Raw genomic sequence first — 23,066 nt, 5'->3', positions numbered from 1 at the left:
ATAATGTTGTCATGAAATGTGTAACGAACAGAAGTAGACATCTCCGAGTCCTTAAAGTATATATATTCTAGATCAGAATCTGTAGACGTGTTGATATAGCCATATCCGTATATTTGTTTGTATGCGAACTAGTCGCTCAGTTTGAAAGCTATCGTCTTTAAACTTTACATAGATTCGACTTTAGGCAGTACATATATTGGACCCAGATCTGACCAATATATCAATGCCATAGGTACGATCATTTGAAAAGTAGATTCTTGTATGGCAGATTGTTCTCTTTTCCAAGATAATTTCATCAAATTCAGCACTTGCGAGCCTAACTATTCTCACATATCTGCAAGACGGAAACGTCTACAAGCGTATTGAACCTTCGGTGTGCCGAAGATATCCTTACTTTCGTCTTTATATAAAAAGACAACTTAAAAAGTAGACTTTTTTTTACAAACATCAAGCAGGCCTTCAGTTTGAAGCAGTCAAGCAGCTAGATATATAGAAAAAAAACGCAATCTCCAGTCATAAATTATAAAATAATATATTAAACTATTTGAAACTATTGAAACAAACAAAGAATATTAAATATATATATAAGATATCGAAGCATGGGTACCGCCAGTCTGGAAGTACCGGAATTAATTGCCTTAACCGGTAATAACAATCATTTGGCCTTGCCAGATGTGAAGCGCATCACGGACATTCGCAAATTCATGGATGAATCGAAGAATATCAATGGCAGCTTCGAGAAACTATCTGAATTCATTTTGGGTCAGGAGCAACAATGCCACGACATAACGAAACTACTTAAGGAGCAAGTGCAGATCAAAATGGATGCACTGCGTCAGGTGAAGGAGGATATGCTGGAGCTACAGCGTCAACTTAAAGCGCCAGGTGCCAGCGAACGCTTTATCAAGGGTCACAAGGTTCTGGTCAAGTTCTGCGATGAGACGGAAATGAATGAATACGAAGTGCCCGATGCTCTGGCCCGCTACAGCTTGAAGATGAGCTCACTGTACGGTGAAATACTGGCACTGGACAGCGATGTCGACTATGTGGCCTATCTGGCCAGCATTGCCAGGGTAAATAAGGATTATGTCGAGGACTGGCACAGACACGAAAAGATCGAAAAGGCCAGAAAGTCGGTGATTAGGAATAAAAGCGCCGGCGATGCCAAGTAGCTGCAGTTGCTTTAAAGATCTACGATTATAATCTGTATTATCTTTTGAAGAGGTTTTAGTTTATCGACACCATACTCGTATTATATGAGGGCTAAGTGGTACCATATAAACGTGTACTAAATTGTAGTTAATATTAAATTAAGCAATGGGAGCGGAAGTCTTGGCATTCTAAATATTGAACTTAGGTGAAATATATCTTATCTAATGCTCAAAATTGATTTTATTTTTAAGTACTACAAGCAACATTTTCTGTAGAACGAGCAGATATAAAAAATTGAATTTCATTAAAAAGCTGACTATGGACGTGAAAAACCAGGTTCACGAAATGAACGTCCAGGCAAGAAGGCGGTTTGTGGTTTGTTTATCATATAATTTTTAGATAGGAAAAATCTTTAAATTTCTTTACGTTTTCTAACACTACGCACACAACATCTTTTAACTTTACAGAGCACTGCATGTGGGGCCTGCTGCAGCTCGTTTTCTGAATTTGCATGCTCCATTCATGAATAATCCGTGTGACACTTGCGTTTTATGGCTTTGCATAGTTTGCTATTGTTGTTGTTGGGAATCAAAACCAACTGCAGTTAGTTGGTAGGAGGCAGGAGGTACTAGCCAGCAGTAGCCCAACAGGTGGCGCTGCCAGGCAATTTTTCATGCTGAATGTCGGCGCTGATAGCGAAGCGTAATTATTATGCTGGACTCTCTCTGCTTGCATAACAACAACATGGCGGAGAGCCAAAGAGTAGAGCGGGGAGGGGGGAAGGGGTATATGGCTTGTAAATGGCTATGGAAATGCGTTTGGAGTAGTTGTTGCTGTTGCTGTTGCTGGGACGCATAAACGCCTCTAGGCATGCAAATAAGGATGAGAAACATTTAGATGCAAAGTTAAGCAGAAAAGGAACAGAGTATCAGGTAAATGTCGAAGATTGAATACCCTGGAGGACATGTATGAGCAGATAACACATACCATTGTAAATACATACCTATGCAGGATATATCAGAAGAGAGCAAATATATATTACAAATGGTCAAATAATTTCAAATCAAAGAGGCGTAAATGGGCATTCAAGAAAAAAAAAATGAAAAGGTGCAAAAAATAATCAATATAAAAAAACGAAATATGTATATATTTAGAAAATTGTGTTTCTATTTTGTTTTGAATAAAAAACCGCGGACCTCGAGCCAGCCAAACAAATATTTCAGAAATGGAAACCAGCATTAAATTAAAAGAAAATATATATATATTTAAAATATGCGATATTGTTGAAAATACACATTTCTTTTCATATATAAATAATGCAAATATTTAAAAGAGGAAAACAGTTATCAAAATGGTGTTAAATTAGTAATTAATAATAATATAATAATAAAAATAAAATAAATAATAATTATATTCATAATGAAACACTCAATAATAATAATTATAATTATAATAATAACAATAATAATAATAATAATGCAAAAATCAGGTCAGGGAAAAGCCTATTAAATATAGTTTTACACACAATTAATAATTATTATATGAATATAATGGAACAATATCATTATTAATAATAATAATAATAAATGAGGAAGAAGAATAATAAATAATAATAATAGCTATGAAAGCATTAAAAGAGGTAGAAAAAATCCCCGCATTCAATATAGGTTTCATACAATAAAAATAATAAAGAGAGAGGAAACTCCTAATCAAAAAAGTTTCACATATAAATAAAAATAATAATAATGCTGTCAAAAGTTAAAAGAAAAAGTCTCAAACCCGATACCCCATATAAATAACATTAATAATTATGATGCAAACATTTAAATAGGGAGAAAAAGAACCGTAATCAAAATTGTCTACCAAGTGGCGGCCATGTTTGTGCACAACTGCAAGATGGCGTCCGGCATCCGTTATAACGCCAGCTACCTAAGCCCAACCCGTAAGCCGCCCTTTTAGCAGCACTTCCGCAACACTTTCGCTGTAGCTGCCACCAAAACCCACCCGCACTTGTTGTTGCCGTTGTTCTTGTTTTTGTTGTTGGGTGTCTGCTACAATTCCGCTTGGCAAAAGTTTGCCTTTGCTTTGTTGTTGCTCTTGTTGCGTGTTGGTTGTTTTTGGGCCCAGCTTCCGTTGTCGCCAGGCTGCTCAACTGCAACTTCCTGGCAACCAGCAACCCCTCGCCCCCTCCGTGCGACAATCCACTCTTCATTCTGCCTGGCCAGCTGGCTTATTTAGCTTTGGTTTAATTTGACAAAACAGCGCATTTAAGCGCTGTGTAATTTACGTAGCTGCTGCTACGCCAGCTGCCTGCTGCAATGGCTATGGCCAAAAGGTCAAAGGATAGCGTGAATAATGCAACAAACAAAAACAGCACCAACAACAACACGACAACAATGTTGCACAGTTTGCAGAGTGCCGCTTACAGTTTGCTAATTGAGTTGCAGCGCTGTGCAGGTTGCCTAATGTAGGTAATTAGTGTTGCAAGTTGCCAAAAAAAAAACGAAAGAAAATTGAAGCTGGCCAAGACAACAGCAGCAGCAGCAGCAGCAGCAACAACAACCGCAACTGTCACAGCAGCTGCAGCTGCTGTCAATTTGCATAATCAGACAACTGGCACCTAGCGGCAACTTTGTCTCTTTTGAGGGATTACGAATATTTCGCTTTTCGGAGACTAGATTAACAAGGAAACGATTGCAGCGCCAAGCAAATGTGATTTGCATTCTTAAGTTCCTCAAGAAAGGTGCCCATTAAAGTTTGATAAGAAGATTTCATAAACATGTGCATCAGCATAAACGAACGAGTTGATCTAGCAAAATATGTCTGTTTATCTCCATTCCAGAGACTTAAGGTGTAATGGGGTTTCTCCCTAAAAATATTATAATTTATTATTATTTTATTTAGAATGGTTAGGCACCATATTTCCATTCCAGTAACTTAAAGTCTGAGGCAAAAATAGATCAAATTTAATAGATAAAAGAATAATGATTATGGTTAGGGACCTTGGAGTGTAGCATCTCATATACATATCAAGAGCGAAGCATATTTTTTTTATTTCCACAAAGTCAATACATTTTGGTTTTAATCTCAGCATGAGATTTATAGGCATACTTTTCACGCAGATTTAAAGACTTAAAGACGTCAATTTTGATATATTTTTAAAGTACTCAGGGAATAAGAGTATTTAAGTTCCTCCCATTCTTTTATTCGAGTAAATATTTAATTATTATTCAAATTATATACTTTATTTGGTTTGCCAAGAATTTTGGCTATAACGTGACAGGTATGATTTATTTATAGAGCCCCCGCTTTATAAAATAGACAAAGTTTAAGTGATATGTGGAAGAGATCTAGTTTTTAATACTGCAGCAGGGCAAGGTGCTGAAGTCTTTTCATCCGGGTGATAGGACGCGTATAATTGCATATATTTAAATGTCAACAATGTGAATTGAACGTTTTTTAACGATCAGATGAGTATTTTTATACCCTGAACCCATTAAAAATCGGTAAACAGGGTATAATGTATTTGTGTAAATGTATGTAACAGGCAGAAGGAAGCATCTCCGACCCCATAAAGTATATATATTCTTGATCAGCATCAATAGCCGAGTCGATCTAGCCATGTCCGTCTGTCCGTCTGTCTGTCTGTCCGTCCGTCTATCTGTCTGTCCTTCTGTCCGTATGTATGAACGCAAGGATCTCCGAACCTATAAGAGCTAGAGATTTTTGAAATTGAAATTTTAGCTGTAGGTCCTCCTAGTCCCCGCGCAGATCTAGTTTGTTTCCGATATTCGATAAGTTGCCCCGTTTCCAAGTAATCGATCCAAAATCGATATCGAAATACTGTTTATTGAGCAATTGCGGCAAATAATATGAGCTAGAGTCACCAAACTTGAAATGTAGCTTCTAGAATAGTATATATATATCAAGTATCTTTCATTTTATACCTATCGCCTGTTGGAATAAGAGGGTTCAGGGTATCCCTTAGTCGGGAGCACCCAACTAGAACCTCTTACTTGTTTAACTCTTTAACTTGTGCAAATCATAAAATGAATTTCAACAGCTGAATATTGAGATAAAGAATATCCAGGCTATCTTCAAGTCCAAATTATTGTTATACTTCTTAATTAATTTAAGCGCTTTCTTTTTTCATTTATTTTATTAACAGTCTGTCTTTAACAAGACAAGTAAGTTGCCAGTAAAATATACTATTATAATATAACTATTTTGTATGTTAGGTTGAAGTTGAATTTATTTGATTTATCTATACTAGAGATTGAGAATCTGATTTAAAGATTTACTGATAGGTTATTACGCTTTTTAATTTTAAATTAGTATTATTTTATTATGTTAATAGAAATATTCTTATATATTATAAAGGACTACAGTTAAGTTTGTGGAATATGTTGAAAAAGTTGCAGTTTCCAGTTTCCACCAGCAGCAACAGGGCGTAAATGTTTTTATGCATCGGAAAATTTAAAAGTTGACCAGGTAGAACTTAAAGTTTTGTCATACAAAAAGCCTTAATTTGTGCACACACATACACACACCCACATGAACACACGCACACGCGCAGTTGTTATGGCAACAAACCAAATTTTATGGTTATCCAAAGAGTACGTGCAGCAATTGGCTGGCAAAAGCAAATGCACGTGAGCAATGGGCCAACAAAACGAGCGCAACTTGCCACATGTGGCAAATTAAGTTAAAATTAAGCAATTAATTTAATTAGTGCACTGCGTACGGGGGACACACACACGCACACACACGCGCGTAGTCCCAATGTCACTTGCCACACACGCATGCAACAGTTGCAATTAAGCAGCGCGCACACACACACAGTTATAGTTGCAGTTGCACTTGCAATTGCAGCTGCCGTCGGCCATTTGCAATTGCGGAAATTACAAACACAAATTAATGTATACACGTATATGCAAAAGGCTTACACACATATATACATATATGCAAACGTCTATAAAAAAATCATTTACCGTGAATGAATTTAAGATGAAAAATGATTTTATTGCGCGTACCTCTCGCACCTCGCACCTTGCACTGGCACCTTGCAAAAAGTGGCAGGCTGTAGTAGAAGAAAAGTGTTGGGAAATTCATGCATCAATACAAAATGCAATCGACTCCTCAATTAAGCAAATAAATGCAACGGCCAGCACAATTCATCAATTCCAATTACAGACATTTTTAACGAAAAATTACATTCCAAAAGTTGAAAAATAATAATAAACAAAACAGAACACAAATTGTAAATGCGCTCTGACAGCAAACATTGAAAGTGTTTTAATTTTATCTAAAGGTTGTTTTTGTTTTTGTGTAATTAAGCGTTTAAACGAAATCAAAATGAAAGTTGAATATGAGCGCAATTATATAAAATTGTATTCAAATAAAACTCGCAGATATATATTTTTCAAAATACATGGGCTAGCCGGGTAATGCCTTTGGGCATAAGACTATTATTTTCCTATACTCATTACACTTCAACATTCTAAGCTCTAACTTGTTTTTTTTTCAACATTGTTTTTTTGCCCCGTGCAGCTCCGGGTAATTTCTTCTAGTAATTTTATTTTAACAGCCTATGTTGCAGCTTGGTTGTTCAACCTTATTTTTTTGATCTGCGCAACTCCGGGTAATTTCTTTAAGTAATATATTTTCATTTCTTTCTCTAATTTCCTTAACATCAATCAACATAATTTGCGCCAACTGGTTAAATTCTAGTAGCGAACTGTTCTATTTGCTCACCTTCTTATATTTAATAAATTCTCACGCCTATCTTAGCTCTTAAACTGAAGTGTCAGAACTATTTGTGCTTGTTGTCAACTGTTTGCGCTTATGATTATATGTGGTTGGACATTATTAGTTGGTCTGGGTACATTTCATGCTGACCACTCAACACTCGAATTACATGGGCACACATTGCGTGCGGCCAGCCCTCAGAGTTCCTCGAGCACCTCAAAGATGGCATTCGAGTGTTTGCATTTGCATAGTGCATGTAAATATTGTGACAGTTGGAGCATTACCCAAACAGGGGCTCTAAATGATAAATGAAGAGAACAGTTGAAACAAGAAGCGAGTGTAAGAGGAGAACTTGCTTTGAAATTAAACATAACTTTTTGGATGAGTGTTGTAGAACCAAATAATTATCTGAATTTCATAAACTATTTTTCTCTATAATCTTATAGAAGCTTTATTTTATAATCCCTTTAATGAACTTACTTTTTGACTCTTCAGAAGCAATAATAACCGTATATAATACAAAGTCAAATGAACAAATATAAAATTTGAAAATTGAGGCTGAATTTAAACCGGCAATCTCTGGCTTGCTAGTTCAACGCTCCGCCACCTAAGCTGTGCGGGCTTATTTGGCTGATTATTGTACACAGTCTTAGTACTTTAGACCCAAAAGAAAACTTCACTAAAATTGTCAACTTCATACCCTTTACCTCCTAGGCCAGTCAGGACAAACTCTTTTGTATATAGAAGGAACTGATTCTGTACGTTTAACATCATCTCGTCTTTTAACCCTGGTCACATAAAACTAAGGAATTGTCTGCCCAACTATATTTCTACATTTGGCCTGCTTGATAATCATGTGTGTGCAGAACTTGTTCAAGTTCGTCAGCAGCTGATATTTTCAGAAGTTCTTGCAGCATCCAAAGTAAGCATAAAATAATATCACACCTTGGCCTAAGTAGGTGCCATCGAGCCAGAACCTTTAAGTAGAGCCCTCCAAGCCACTGACCAGCTCAGTTGCTCGCGCATCGTTCAAGCCAACAGTTGTTGAAAGCTGAAAGTGCCAGAGAGTTGGTATTTGCGAACTCAAGAACTGGTTTCCCTCAAATCGTCTCAATCTCAAGTCAGAATGTTGCAGCTGTCGTTGATGCTGATGTTGATGTGCGGCCTGTTGCAAGTCCAAATGCAGCCCGTGGAGCAGGCGGCAGCCACGATGCCAGAGGACAGTGAAGCCGCTCGTGCGCTGTACGATCAACGGCAGACGGGCAAATACAATATACACGTGAGCATCAAGGATGTGGCCATCATAGAGGTGGATCAAAGTGAGCTGGACGATGTAAGTGTGTAAAGGAATGTGGCCAAGACAAGTTGGACAAGAAAGAGCGATTGTTTTTGGCAAACCGAATTTGAAATACTCTTGTAGAATTGTGGCTAATGGTTTTGCAGACATGTGAGGAGATTTGTGAAGCCCCCAATTGCTCGTATCTTGAGAAACAGTAGTCAGATCTTGATCAAATATAGCTTGTATATGAGGAGCACGTGGAAACTAATGTATGTCAGCTCCGGTTAAGTTATTTGCAAAAACAAAAGACGTGCTTGTGTATGAGCTCTATTTTCAATCAATCATTCCTCTGGCAGCTATATGATTTAGTTTTTCGATGCGGTAGGTTGTGGATCTATGCAAAGTTTCAAGACATTAGCTTCGACTCGGCTCTTGTTACTGATCAAGTACAACGATCTACTTTATGTGCTCCGATATGTTAACTTTTATGCACTACAAATTTAAAGACAATATCATAATACCCTCTGCAAGAGAATACAAATGCGTGTGTGTGCAGCTAACGAGTTGACGAGGCTAAAAATAACTTCTTTATTTTTTGCATTTCATTAGGAATCGTATATTGCGGAGGACGAGGACTATTACTATGATGATAGTGCGCTGACCATAAAACCCATCAAGTTTACCACCGATGCCAGCACAGCGACAACAACAACAACAACAGCTGCAACTACAACACCAACACCAACACCAACAACAACAACAGATCCGCTGCCTTTGAGCACAGCAGCAATTGTTGGCATACCAACGCCCAGCAGGAACATGAGCGCGTACAGCGCTCAGCTCTTGGCGGACATTGCTGCCACACAGCGTTTGCGGCCCAAGTCAAACAATTTAATTATTATGGACACGCCCATTGGCGGCTCATCAACGCTGTTGCCCAAATGGTTGCATGCGCGCTCCAAGGATGAGCCCATCACAACAACAACAGATGCTGCCCCCATGCCCGCCAATATCGAGTATACGCCCGCTCAAGGTCACGATTCGCCCATTTTCAAGGTCAAAGTGCAACGTGCAGCGCCCGCCGAGACGCCAACACGTTGTCGCGCTCATCAGTACCGCGATGCGCAGGGCAAGTGCCGCACCAAACGCTCCGGGTCCATCTTGTAAGCGAGCTAATAAAAAGAAAAATACCTCATAATCAGCTTATCACATGTGTCTTCTCTTCCCTATACACCCCTCTCACTTACTCTCTCTCTCTCTTCACTCGTTTCTTTGTCTCTTCTCAGAAGAAAGCTGTTCAGCATGCTGGTGTCGCTGCCCTTTTCAGGCAATCGTCATGCTCATCATGGACATGGTCTTCAGGTGTCGCCTTAACTTGTGCCTCAAATGACTGCGCACTTTTACTCTTAAGCACTCTAATTTGGTATTATAATAAGAATTGCCTCTAGTTATTTATTAAGTGCCTGCAATTATCAATTTCATATGCTTGATTTATAATTAAAGCCTAAAATACTTTGACTGACTTTTCAATCGGTGTTTTTTTGGGTTTCAAGCTATTAAGAGCTTATCTAGGTATTCAACTCTTATTTCTAGATATAATTTGAAACTATTTATCAAAGTTTGGAACCGCCTTCGTCATATATAGTATATAGATCAGAAATTGGGGAACTACCAATAAGTACATATAACAGCATTTTGCTTGACAACACAGGCGAAACATGTTAATTATATTTTGTTAACACTCATAAATTTTCAATTTCTTTGTTGTTTTTAAATAATTATTATTGCCTTTTTTCTTGTGAAATTACTTTTCAACTCAAAAAATATATAAAAGTTATCAATTTCTGTCAACTTCTGCTTGATTTGATCCAGCGTCTTCTCGGTTGCTAGTAAGGTGCTTAGAAAACAAAGTCACACGGGTTTTCAAACTTCATTTTTGACTACCATAGCCCCCTGATAGTGCTCACTTTGGACTCAAACGGCAGCTTGTGTACAAATTTAAGCTTCCCAGCTCTCCAAGTCGGGACAAAAACTTTTATAATTGCTGATATAAAAAAGTTGTCAATTGCTGCTAGGTTAAAAGCGGCGACTTCTCGCTTGCTAGTTCGACGTTCAGAAATTCCACGCAGGCTGATGTCGTCATTTTTCCCACAACTGGAGGTGTTATATGCCAAAAACCTCTTTTTACTGCTCACTTTGGACTCAAAAGGAAGCTTCTGCAGGACAAAAGCTTCAATAAACGTTGATATAATTAGCTGCAATTCAATTCGTAAATTATAAATTCTTTACACAATACGCCTCCTAATAAATTTCTGTCATCATTTTAACCTCGGCAATAGCCTGCATATTAAAACAAATATTTAATATCATGTACATAATTTGGGCGTCTAATTAGGCATACAAAATGCGGGCCGAACAATCAAATTGTTCCGGAGTGCACAGCTTATTAGTTAAATATTATATGGTTCATACTAAACAGAAGGCCCTTTGGCATTTTACTTTGTGAATAATGCAAGCAAAGCTCTGGCAATTCCACATTCACATGTGTATTTAAGTAATTGATTGTTGCAGAAATTTTTGCATAAATTATAAAATAATTTGACAAGTCAAATTGTGCGGTCAACTAAATTGTGACAGCTTTAGAGAATCTCGAGAAAGTGTTTGGCAAATAGAATTTCAATTTGAAACGTTCATAGAACTACTCTTATTATTAAATAAACAATTCATTAACATTCACTTGCAATTTCAATATGAATTAAGCAACAAAAGGAATCAATTTTTTTTAATTAAATGCCATTGAAATAATACGTTTTGCATGCGTTTAATAAAACTTTAGTTGAAAGTGTGTAAATAAAAAGAAATAAAACTTTCCATTGAGCTATTCAAAAATCAATAAGAATAAATAATAAAAGTCAAAAATGAATAAAAAAAAAGCCAAACACTTGAAAATTTATGTTATTTGTTTTATTTAATATACTTAATTTCAATTACACAATATTGCTTGAGTTGGGAGTGCCCGACTAGGAGATACCCTAAGTCCAAGGCCGAGCTTCCCTTTCAATAATTCTAGCCTCCTATTATACAAAATGCATTCTTTCGCATTTTAAGCCAAATTCTTATAATTAGTTCAGGGCTTACATATGGCATACAAAAGTTTGTTTTCACAAAACATTTTCAGTTTGGGTAAATGAGGAAGGCAATTATCTTTATATACTATACGAGAGCCTGGGCACAAAGTTTGGTGCATCTAGCTTTTATAAATTTGGAGTTGTGCTTAAAAACCCCTATATTACAATCGATATTTATCGATACTGAGAAAATTAGAGAAGATATCGAAAGCAAATGATAGATATCTTCTGGTAAAGGAGAATATATATTTCAAATGTTAGATTTGGGTATTTATCGATACCATGAGGAGGAGATTTCGAGAGAAAATTGCAAGTGTTGATATTTATCGAAGCCATAAAAATTGTAGGAGATATAAAAACAATTAATAGAATCGTTCGGCGTATCGTAAAGGAGAATATATATTTCCAAATTCATGCCTCGATATTTATCTATACCACGAAAATTAAAAGAGATTTCGATGGCAAATAATAGATAGAGTCTCTACGAGAATACAAATTTCTAATCTAGTCTCAAGCTTCTATATGGCTTCCGAGATTCACAGAGACGAACAGATGGAGCCTTCTGCCCGTCACAAACTTATACACAAAATTAGTATACTCTTTTTAATCATCTTTAATGGTATACAGGGCATGAAAATGTAAACATTAAAATAAAGCTTAACATTTCATTGCAGCTATAAATAAATAAATATGAGCACATATAATTGAAAAGCTAATTGTAGCGAAAATAAACTGTAAATTGTTTGAATATTATTAAATATATGTTATTATAATTATACTATAGTCAAATACCAACAAAGCTTATTTGTTTTAATAGCATTATTAATTTTCGCTCTTAAAATCGAACAATAATTTCCATGGAGTAGAACTAGCGTCATCGAAATTGAATTTTCGGCTTTAATTTGGCAAAGGCATGATTCGACTAGTCCAATAATAATATATGCGCTCAATCGTAATATATGCGAGAGTCGGGCCTATTGCAAGTCCATTACGAACCACCTGGCTGGCCATTGAATATGCCAACAACGCCGAAGGGGAAATGATTTGCATGATGAAGAATATTCAGATGGATGTGGGCGTGGCACACAAATTGGCTGGCAACCGAGTTGGCTAATTTGCATGCCGTAGCGAAACGCTGAATTCAGAATTAGAGAATTGCGAGAATGCGAGAATGCAGAATGCAAAATCAGCATTTCGCATTACGACATGAAAGAAAATGCACTAAAAATTAGATTAATTTGAAATGAAAGGAGGAAATTTTCTTTTCAGAACGTTTAGTCTAGAAATTGTTACACACTTTTGTGGCAAGCGGGTGGCGACGAGTCGCATTTGTAATTAGTTTTAGCCGCAAACATTTCAAGGCTTAATGCATCGCTGCGAAAAACTTGGAAAATTTTACTCGTTATTGTTGTTGTTTTGGGGCTGGCTTTGTGAACGATGTCGAGCTCAGCAGAAAGACTGGACACGGCGGCAGGATGCGTTTGGGTCAGTAGAAAGGTCAGTGGGAGGGGTGGGAAGCGGTGGCTTGGCTCTGGGGTCTGAGTCTGTGCCGCATATGAAGTGTATAAATTGCACTTCATCATGAATTTATTATCAGCGCAGCTGCTCCTGCTCGGCGCTGGCTCAGCACAAGACGTGCAAAAGCTTACATTTCCCTTGGCAACAGCACACACACACACACCAACAGCACACACACACACACCAACACACACATATCCACAGCTAGGTAGGCACACAGGTGCTAACAACAACAATAGCTGACCGTTTCTGGCATTCAGTTTTGTCCCGCGCAGCCAACTTGAAATTGTGTTAACTCAGCGCAAAAATATTAATTCTAATTTCTAAAGCCAAGCGCTCAAGGACTCGCGCAACACTTTGGCCAAGTGGCTGCCATTTTTTGGCCAATTTTTTCAGCCGTTTTAGCCGCTTTTGCTGCATCTTTAATTGTGCACAGAAGCGTTTGAGAAATGCTCAAAGATTTCGCTTGACAGTTGCCTACGGTAAAAGGTTTTTGCATTCCCTGCTCGCATTTCTCTCTTCACGTTTCTTCTTTTTTTTTTGCGCCACGCGCCATTTGCTGCTCATCAATTAGCTGCTCGCTAGAAAAAGAGAAAAAAAAGAAGAAGCGGAACCGGAACCGTAAACGTTGAGTAGCTTTTAGTATAGTAAAAGGCTTAGGCAAAAGAAACGCCTTTTTATTGCCTACTTTCAGGCGTTTACACCCTGAGAACGCAAATAATTGCCAGTTTGGCATTTTAGGCCTTCGGCTAAGCTCAGTTTGAGTGTGAGGAATGTAAAATATTTGAAGGGGGAAAAAATGTATTGCACTTTGCAGGTGACAGTTGTTATACAATGGGGCTTAGCTATGGATTAGATACATCTATTAATCAAAGTCACAAATCGCTGTGGACGGGGTGGACGTTTAACTAAGACGCTTCTGGCTAAAAACCAATTTATAAAGCTTAATTAATTTGATTCGTTTCTTAGCATGTTAAAAGAGAACATTTAAATTGACAGTGGATATTATATTATGTATTTTATGAATTTTAAAAATATTTTTAGCCTTAAATAATACAGGACATAAAAAAGCCTGAGCCCATTGAAAATGGGTAAAAATGTATATAACAGGCAGAAGGAAGCAAATCCGACCCATTTGGTATTTCTATTCTTTATCAGCATCAATAGTCGAGTCGGCCCACGTCCGTCTGTTTGTTCACCCACCTGTCCTGTCAGAACCTATATGTACTAGAGTCTTGAACGCAGGTCCTCGTATTGCCCCAGTGCCTAGCCCTGTTTTCTAGAAATCGATAATTATCGATTTCGAAATCCTGATTTGAAGCAAATTCTTTTGGCTTAACTGGCCCGAGTCGCCAAATGTGACATTAAGCTTCTTGAGTAGTATAAACAGATCAAGTATCGTTCATGTCATATCGGGCACTCCAGACTAGAGCACTTCTACTTTTTTTTTCAAAAATTTTAAATACTGCATTTGAACCGGCGTCCTGCCGCTTGTCAATAACACAAATGATCATGTTCTGTACAAAAAAAAAACAAAGCAAATTTTGTTTATTAAAATGCATATTTTCTAAAACAAAATTAACTCAAAAATGTTTTCAAAACTTGAAAATGTTGCCTTTAAGCCGGCGTCCTGTCGCTTGTTTATAATACATCCTCTCATCTTATTAAAAAAAATAAAAATAAACTAAGCTAAATATGTTTATTAAAATGCATATTTTCTAGAACAAACTATGATTTAACTAGCGTCAAATCATGTAAAAACATTAACCCAAAATTTGTGCACATTTTTATTTATTCATTTACGAACTTTATGTCAATGTTCGTGAACCCTTTAATTCGGCCAGCAGCAAAGGCTAAAATAAAAATCAACGTTATGCAAAATTTAACAGGATGCCGCGCGGTGTTTTAATCTCTGCGCACATTTTGCATATTAATCACTTAATTAGGTTAACATTATTAAAATAAACAAGTGTCAGAGATTCTGTGTGCATGCGTGTACGTGCGTGTTTGTGAGTGTGTGTATTTGCTCGCATTTATCAGGCAGAAGGATTCAGATACAGCTGCCTTCCTATATGACTTCATTTTATGTGTCGCAGGTGCTTAAATTGTTGAGCACAAAGGCGGGGTGCCGACAAAGGAGAGATGATGTGTGTATCTGTGCGTGTGTGAGTGTGTGCGTCGTGTGTATATTGCATTAATTATGCGCCACACTTAAAACCAACTATGTACACACACACACATACACGCACACAAAGCGAGGCCTTTCAAAGGCAATTCAGGTATGTTTTAAAAAAGTTGCCGCATGCCGCAAATTCCAGCGATTAGATGCGTTACATAAACCGTTAAAGCAAAAGGCAATACTTTGGTCGACTAGAAGATACCCTCTGCAAACCAACAAAAAATGCGGATAAATACATGCTAAATTTTACAATTCCAGCTAGCAAAAAGCAAGGCCTAGTTAGTATTTTATGTTGTTAAATGTGTGTAACCTACTTAGTGCCAAGTTTCAAATACCCTGTAAAATCTACACTCTATGTGTTCATATAGCCAAAAGTGTGTCCTTATCAAAGCGCACATAAATATTATTTATTGTTTTTTATCGCCGCACAAGCTAAGGTATGGCTCGGGCATACGCCCACACACCCACCCCCGCACACTCCAGGAGAAATATTCAAGTGTTGCAAATATTTTTCAAGACCCTGCCATGCCGTAACCCCCCACTCCAAACACTTGCCCCAACACGCACAGGCGGAGCACACGCATTCCGCTTAGAATGTGTTCATTGTGCTTTAATGAAATGTGTTAGAAGTGCGTGTGGCGGGGGGGAGGCGTGGCAAAAGGTGTCGCTGTCACCTTAAAAACGGCGCATAAAAGTATGCTACAGTTTTTAGCTTACGAAAATAAACACAATTTATGTCGCGTTCCCTTTCATTTTTTTTTTTACTTTTGTTAGGGTCTTTTATCTTGACAAAACATTTGTGCAATGTAAACTTTTGCGATGAAGCAATTTTAAAGTTGCCAAGCTCACGGATATATTACGAGCAATAATTTAAAAATGTTTTCCAGCTAAACTCTGACATTCGTTATTAATACTATTCGAAACTTTTAAATGAGCTGCCAGCGCATGGAACATGGCATTGCGTATATAGTTCATATAAAGCATATGAACCCAAACATAACATCAATCAACATTTTTGAAGGCATCAATCATATTACGGAAGGGGGTTACATATGCCAGCAATTGCGGTTGAGTAAACAGTGCTGCTGGCGGAGAAGGGTCCACAATTTTTGGCTGAATATGTATCGGAAATTCTATAGAAGTGAAGTGAATGTCATTTTTGAGTAGCTGCAGCGAAAATAAGTCACCATTGATTATATGATTATTTAAAGGCAATTTGGATATATTTAACTTAAAAGTAAAAATTGCTACTAAATTTAAGCCAGCGACCTTTCGCGTATTAGTTCGACGCTCCGACAAAAATGGAGGCAGTTAAATTCATAGCTATTTCAATCATTTTTTATTAATTAGAATATTGACTTTGGAAAAACTAAGAAGAATCTAACTAAAAGCGTTAAAAGTCCAAAAATACTAGTGAATTTGAGCCATCGACCTCTCGCTTGTTAGTCCGATGCTCTGACAAGAAGAAAACAATTTATTATATAACTAATTTTAAATTTTCAAATAGTTTAAAAAAAGAGAAGAAACAAATTAAATAAACATTTCCAATTATATTTCTCAGAATTTTCTCAAGCTCAAGTCTGCGCTTAAGTATTCAACATATTCTCTTGAAAATTACTTTAAAAATGCATATGACAGAGTTCTGAAAATCCAAAAATTGCATATCAAAAATTACCCATGTGCATAAAATGTTGAGCCTACGAAAATCGCCACACATTATCCCAATGATTTACAGTTGTCTCAACTTGAGGGAACCAAACAGGCGGCAGAGGAAGCGAAAGAGATTGAACGGCGACAGTTTTGTGAAATTTCACAACACTGCAAATTGCATGAGCTGAAAATGCACATATATGAATCCATATATCGTGTATGAAACCATATCTCTAATGCACAAGCTGTCAGCACCGTAGGCCAAGAAGGTGAAAGGATAGGGCAGGCGAGAGGGCAGGCGAGAGGCCAGGCCAGGCCAGATCCAGGCCCTATCCAGGCCAGAGGCTGCAGTTGCCGTCTCATCATTTCAGCTGTCACATTAAAAATGCATAAATGTTGCCTAAATGCAATTCAAGAAATGCAACTGGCAAAAATTGAACGAACTAGCCCAACCCTAATCAAACTGGGCGTGGCGGGGGATATAGTTCACACAATTTGTACCCTGCATATGCCTGACGCTTTGCATTCACATTGTGGGCGTTGTGACCATGCCCACCAATCTACCAGAGTGCAGAGCAAGAGGGAGAGAGCGAGAGTGCAGAGCAAGAGGGAGAGAGCGAGAGTGCGAGAGGAAAGCGAGAACCGGGCCGTTAGACATGCCCCTGGGCTGTGCCATGTCTTTACCTTGTCTGAAGCTGCCTACGTAGCAGGTGCCACGACTGGGACTAGAGCTTCCGCCTTCCTCCACCTTGCTCCCATTGCCTTTGCCTTTGCCTCTGCTGATTGTCGTGCTGTTGATCTGTGTTTTCACTTAGATATTGGCCCGCCGGGCAGCCTGATGGGGCGGGGGCGGGGGCGGGGCCGGGGGCGTGGCAATAGCCGTACGTGTGGTCGCATCGATACAGGAAGTTTGTTTGCGGCCAAGTTGGGGGCCAGATAAGAACGTATGCTATGCGAATTGCCCATGGACCGGCAACAAAATCGAACAGGCGGACGAGCAGACAGGCAGCCCTGGTCCAGACTTCAATTGCTTCAAATTGAATTTTGTATTTACCTTTACTCTGATATGCAACGAGCATTCGTGCCTAACTTTCGTGCTTATCTCTGTCCCTGACATGCAACATGATGTTGAAAAATACGTTAAGGATGACTTTAGCTGCAGACTTTGATGCCTTAAGCTTTCAAAAGAAATCAACAAAATAAGTAACTGTTTGCTGTTTCTATGAAAGGTTAAAACGCTTACGAATGCGACACAAAGGGGAATTGGGTAACTACTCAATCAACCTAGAGACAGAGAGAGAGAGCAGGAGAGAGGTCTCAAAATGTATCACTCTGTACGTTTGGCAAGTAGCTTAATGAATAAAATGTTTACGAATGCAACACAAAGGGGAATTGGCTAACTAGTCTATCAACAGAGAGAGAGATAGAGAGAGACAGAGAGGGAGAGTGAGATGAAAGGGATTTCGAAATGATTCACTCTGTATATTTGAGTAGTTTTATGAATTAAACGTTTACGAATACGATACAAAGAAGAATTGACTAACAACATAATCAACAGAGAGAGAGAGAGAGATAGATAGAGGGGGATTTCAGAGGGGGATTTCATAAAACATATGTGAGTAGTTTTATGAAATAAACATTTACGAATGCTACACAAAGGAGAATTGACCAACTCAAAATTATCCAGTCTGTACGTTTCGTAAGTAGCTTAATGAATGAAATGCTTACGAATACGACACAAAAAAGAATTGGCTAACTATATGATTTCTCACTCTGAGAAAGGCGGTTAAGGAGAGAGAGTGAGAGAGAAAGAGAGGTTTCGAAATGATAGACTCTATAGGTGTGAATTGGCTAACTATATGAGTAAAAGAGGGGAAGTGAAAAAGTATTCAAAATGATTCACTCTTTACGTGTGAGTAGTTTAACGAATGAAACGTTTACGAATGCGACACAAAGGAGAACTGGCTAACTGCATGATTAGTAGAGAGAAACAGAGTTCGATACTATTCACTCTGTATGTGCAATTTAATGTTTGCTTATAAAACGTTTTAAGATGTAGCACAAAGGGGAATCGATTTTAATCAAGTGAAAAGCTCTGATCGTATACACGCATACATATATATGTACAACTGCTGTGCATGCTGCAGGTAAAAAAGTTACGGATGCATAACAAAAAATAAATTGCCAAATTAAGCGCTCAAGAAAGCATGCAGATAGGAAAATACGAGCGTATAAATGCACACTTCCCTTTAAACTTTTACAAATACTAAATGAATTGCTAAAGTTGATTTCTACTAAATTTTGAATAATTCAAAAGCGTTTTTAGAGGGTTTTAAATGAAGCACTCTCTCAACAAATTTGCAACCAACAGCTGTAACAATAAACCCTATTAGTTTTGCAACCGCCGAATATTTTATATCAGTAGGTATTCGAATGCTTGAATGCTCGACTTTTAATGGACCACTCGAAATCGCGCCCAATTGGTAATGGCGATGGCCAAGGCACAATTGACTGCCAAGTGCATAATCAATGCAATTTTGTATGATTTGCAGCAAAAACTCGCAGCCGGAACAGCAACAACCGCAGCAGCAGCGCACGTTGAATGCAAAATGCTGCAGCAAAAGGCAGCGAATGGTTGCCCGTAAGTATGTAATGCTTTTTGTGGCAGTTGCCAGTTGCCACTCGCCGGTTGCCAGTTGCTGGCTGCCAACTGCCAGTTGGCCAATTGCAACTTGGTGTTTATTAGCATGATTAGCTGTCCTGCAATGCCACACACACACACACACATATTGCAGACGCATGGCATTTGGGTCAGCCAAGAGTGGGGCCGGGACTTCGGACTTCGGTGGATGCTATTTGAGTGCATGTGGCAAATGGCAGAAGCATCTTGTAATTTGATTTCAACGTTCTTCGTTTGTTTGTGCTTACCCAAAAGGCATTAGATTGCAAAATTACACTGTGCAACATGAAAAAGGAGATTGTTTAAAGAGCATGCGCTTCTAAGTAAGATAGGTCTTAATATTTTTTAGAGTAAAACATGCTCCTTACAACTATTTGTCATACAACTTTGTATGTTTACTCAAAAGACATGTGTATAAATTTGTAGCACAGTGTTAATAGGAATTTAAATGGCTGCCGAAAGTGCATTGCGATATTGAATGCAAAAGTCGATAAGCTTAAAGCGCATGTTTAATTAGTTTGCCATGCACTTCACTTCTGGGCACACACACTTAAGCTCAGGCACAAATACAAACACAAACACAGACACACATACAGATACACATGCACATACCGAGAGAAAAGAGGTGGAAGTGCGTCGCACTTGGCTTATTTCGTTTCATTTCCGGTTAACCACATCCTGCGTAATAAGCGGCACTTCCGGCCCAAAATAGACTTAAACTGTTTTGTGAGCTGTCATTGTTTTGTTTTTATTGTGAAGCAAATTTTGCGTTAGCCAAAAGGCACAGCAGCCGCCCAAAAACAAGAGGAGCAGCAATGTCCTTGTTGCTGCTGCTGCCAGGATGCTGCTTGGCACTTCCGCCCCTCCAACTGGTGTCCACCCACTGTTGGCCCAAAGTTTTTGTGCTTTGCATGCGAATTGCACGTTTATGGCCACGTTTTGGATGCTGCCATGTCCTGCCTTGGCCATGTTGTCCTGGCCAAAATTGAAAAGCCACAACTGAAGCTGAAGCTTTTTTATTTGCTCGCCCCATTGTTGCTGTAATTGCTTGTGTAGGACATGCCACTTGGCTTGCATGAAGTTTTCTGGCAATTCCCAAAAACTGATTTGAATATTTGAGCTGTTTTTATTTTTTATAGACTGCCTGCAAAAACAATTTACAAGCCGTAGGAATGGAAATTTTGGTATGTGGCGAAAATGTAATGCCCTTAAATATGTTGGTGTTGAGGTGTTTCTCGTAGACTGATCACAATCTCTTTTATAATAGAGAAAGGGACAGGTAGAGGCAGAGAAAAAAAACGAGAGAAAGAGAATGAGAGGGTGAGAGAGATTCAATTCCCTCGTAACCATTTGGTTAAGATACATTTTAAAGTAATTCAATGTAGATCTAATATATAATTTTTTTTTTAATAGTTAAATATTTTCAAAACATAATAAATCTGGAGAGCCATAATAAAGCTTTATCAACCCATGCTGCTCGCCTGAAACCGACCATATAAGGTATAACATTTTCCGTGTTACCCTAAGAATACCCTTAAAGTGTATAATAACTATAAAACTGCAATAAGTCTCTTTAAACAAAAACACTTTATCTTTTAAATACGTGCTGAAGCATAATTTGTGGTCTGCCACATACAAAGTCTAAGTAAATAATTTTCCACAATTTTCCAAGAGAGAATTAAAATTTTTAACATTATCTAAAAAATAATTAACTTGCTAGCTTCATTGTATTTAAATTATTATGACAAATGGCAACAGTTTAATTTGCATTACACTAATTGTTGACATAATAAACGAACTTTCAGACCAGCATTCTTCCCCCCCCCTCCCCCTGCCGTCTACCAAAAACCCGTTGCCACATTTTCGCTAACCAAAATGTTACACAGCAAAACACTTAAATAATGTGAAATTACAATTTAATTGCATTGCAAGTTTGCGGCGAGCGTGCAACAGAATACAGCTATATTAAGGACGGGGGAGGATTGGGGTTGGCGTTGGGTTTGGGTTTTGGTCCACCCCAAGCAGCGGCTTTGAGCCCTAAGTGCGCCCATATGCAAGGACTTACTGTGTGTGACTGTACTTGGAATAATAGACCCACAAGCGAACCAGTTACATATGTTGCACAATCATTTTATTTGCACGAATTAAGCAGCTCACATCACGCTGTTGCTGCACAGTGGTACACAATCTTTACAAATAACTTGTAAACTTAATTAACTTTTATAATATATTTTTAAGATATCTCCCAATTTAAAAAGCGGCTAGCTTAATATATTTGCATATGAAACAGTTTCAATTTCATAAATAAAAACAGTTTCACCGTTAAAATAGACTTACCCTTTACTGCCGCAGCTTTTTCTTCATTCCGTTACTTATCAAGCTCTGCTGTGGCTCGAGCACAACTGCGCGCCCTTTTTTGCCTATGCGAAAAAAACTCTGCACGCAAAATCAAGCAACTCGAAAGGAAGATTGATAAATTGTAGACAACAAACACTCGCGACACGAACGCACACATTTAATTTCCGGTAGTTAATTAATTGCAGATAACAACTATTTTACAAACAAGCGCGGCGAGCGCAACCGATTAAGACGACGGACGCGCACAGACTAAATCGATGCAATTATCTCACGCCTACGCTAAGCCGGAATACACTCTAATACTACAACAGCTTAGAGCTAGACACTTCTAAGATAACTCTCCCGCTCTCACCATAGAGAACGAGATCATAAGCATCTTTATCAATAGCTTGACTGCAGCGCACGATTGAAGCAGCTCTCCCGCTCACGCGCACATATGCACACACAAATTTGGCGCTCTGCAGGCTGCAGCCAAAACAATATAACGGAAATTAAAGCATCAGCTGCGCCCATAGCGTGAGCAAATTAATTATCTGCAACTCTCTCTATCTCTCTCTTTCTTTGGATAAACGCTCTCTGCCAGCGCGCTGATCCATGCTTAATGCAGCCCACACCACACACAGCTATAATCGATTACAACTACGCGCTGCCGTGCTTTTAATCAGTTTTTAAATATAATTAATCAATTAGGTAAACTACTCAATACTCTTTGAATAATTGCATAGGTTAGCATATTCGACAGTGTGAGGCTACTGTGCGCGTGGGCGGTTTGCGTAGGCAGGTGGGCGGGGCCATTGCATGGCTTCTGTGGCTGCAGTGCGGTTGTGCAATTCTGCGTGCTGCCTGTCAGTGCATCTGCCTCTGCCTCCGTCTCTGCCACCGCCTGCGCTATTAGCATTCATGTGCGTGAGCGTTGGCCAAAAAGGGTAAATGGGGGAAGGGGACGGTGCGGTTGGCAGGAGCTGGTTGCTGCCGAAAAACCCAAAGCCATAGCTGCAGCTGACGACGACGCCGCCGACGACGACGACGTCGACGACGAGGACAACGTTTGGGGTTAACTGGCATTAATGTCATGCAGCCATTCTGCCATTTTGTAGGTGCACACTTTTGCGGTTGCTGCAGCGAGCCCAACTTAACCAGCCCCCCGGCCCAGCCCCAGCCATCCGGGCAACCCACTTGGAAAATTGCTGGAAAAGCCATTTAAAAGTTTCCTTGTGTGTATCTTAGGCTCGTATATCCGACTCGACATCTGAATTTAAATGCAACGCATTATTCTGCCATCCGACTGCGCCTGTTGCATGCCACATTTCCAATGTTTGCTCAACTATTTCCCAAGCAAATTTCTGTTGGCAGCATGCCTTTTGTAAATATGTC

The 23,066-nt window shown here is 38.6% G+C and overlaps 2 protein-coding genes across 2 annotated transcripts; both read left to right on the top strand.

Annotated features, from left to right (window-relative positions):
• Positions 1 to 501: 501 nt before the first annotated feature.
• On the top strand, positions 502 to 1,386 carry LOC135427065 (uncharacterized). The gene has a single exon (XM_064680491.1). The coding sequence runs from the start codon at positions 600 to 602 to the stop codon at positions 1,170 to 1,172; it is 573 nt and encodes a 190-aa protein (XP_064536561.1). The 5' UTR covers positions 502 to 599; the 3' UTR covers positions 1,173 to 1,386.
• Positions 1,387 to 8,026: 6,640 nt separating this feature from the next.
• Positions 8,027 to 9,346, top strand: LOC135427171 (uncharacterized transmembrane protein DDB_G0282483). The gene is made up of 2 exons (XM_064680620.1): positions 8,027 to 8,233; positions 8,789 to 9,346. Exons 1-2 carry the CDS (start codon positions 8,027 to 8,029, stop codon positions 9,344 to 9,346), a joined length of 765 nt encoding a protein of 254 aa, XP_064536690.1.
• Positions 9,347 to 23,066: the final 13,720 nt, after the last annotated feature.

This window comes from Drosophila montana, unplaced genomic scaffold (genome assembly GCF_035044405.1).
Source record: "Drosophila montana isolate Dmon_TW-CO22-7 unplaced genomic scaffold, ASM3504440v1 contig_2127_1, whole genome shotgun sequence".
Lineage (NCBI taxonomy): Eukaryota > Metazoa > Arthropoda > Insecta > Diptera > Drosophilidae > Drosophila > Drosophila montana.
This window is presented reverse-complemented; position numbering and strand designations above follow the sequence as displayed.

Excerpts from the sequence above, each read along its gene's own strand:
- LOC135427065 (XM_064680491.1), top strand. The coding sequence starts at position 600 with ATGGGTACCGCCAGTCTGGAAGTACCGGAATTAATTGCCTTAACCGGT.
- LOC135427171 (XM_064680620.1), top strand. The coding sequence starts at position 8,027 with ATGTTGCAGCTGTCGTTGATGCTGATGTTGATGTGCGGCCTGTTGCAA. Across the intron at positions 8,234-8,788 it reads ATCAAAGTGAGCTGGACGAT|GAATCGTATATTGCGGAGGA; the intron begins GTAAGTGTGTAA and ends GCATTTCATTAG.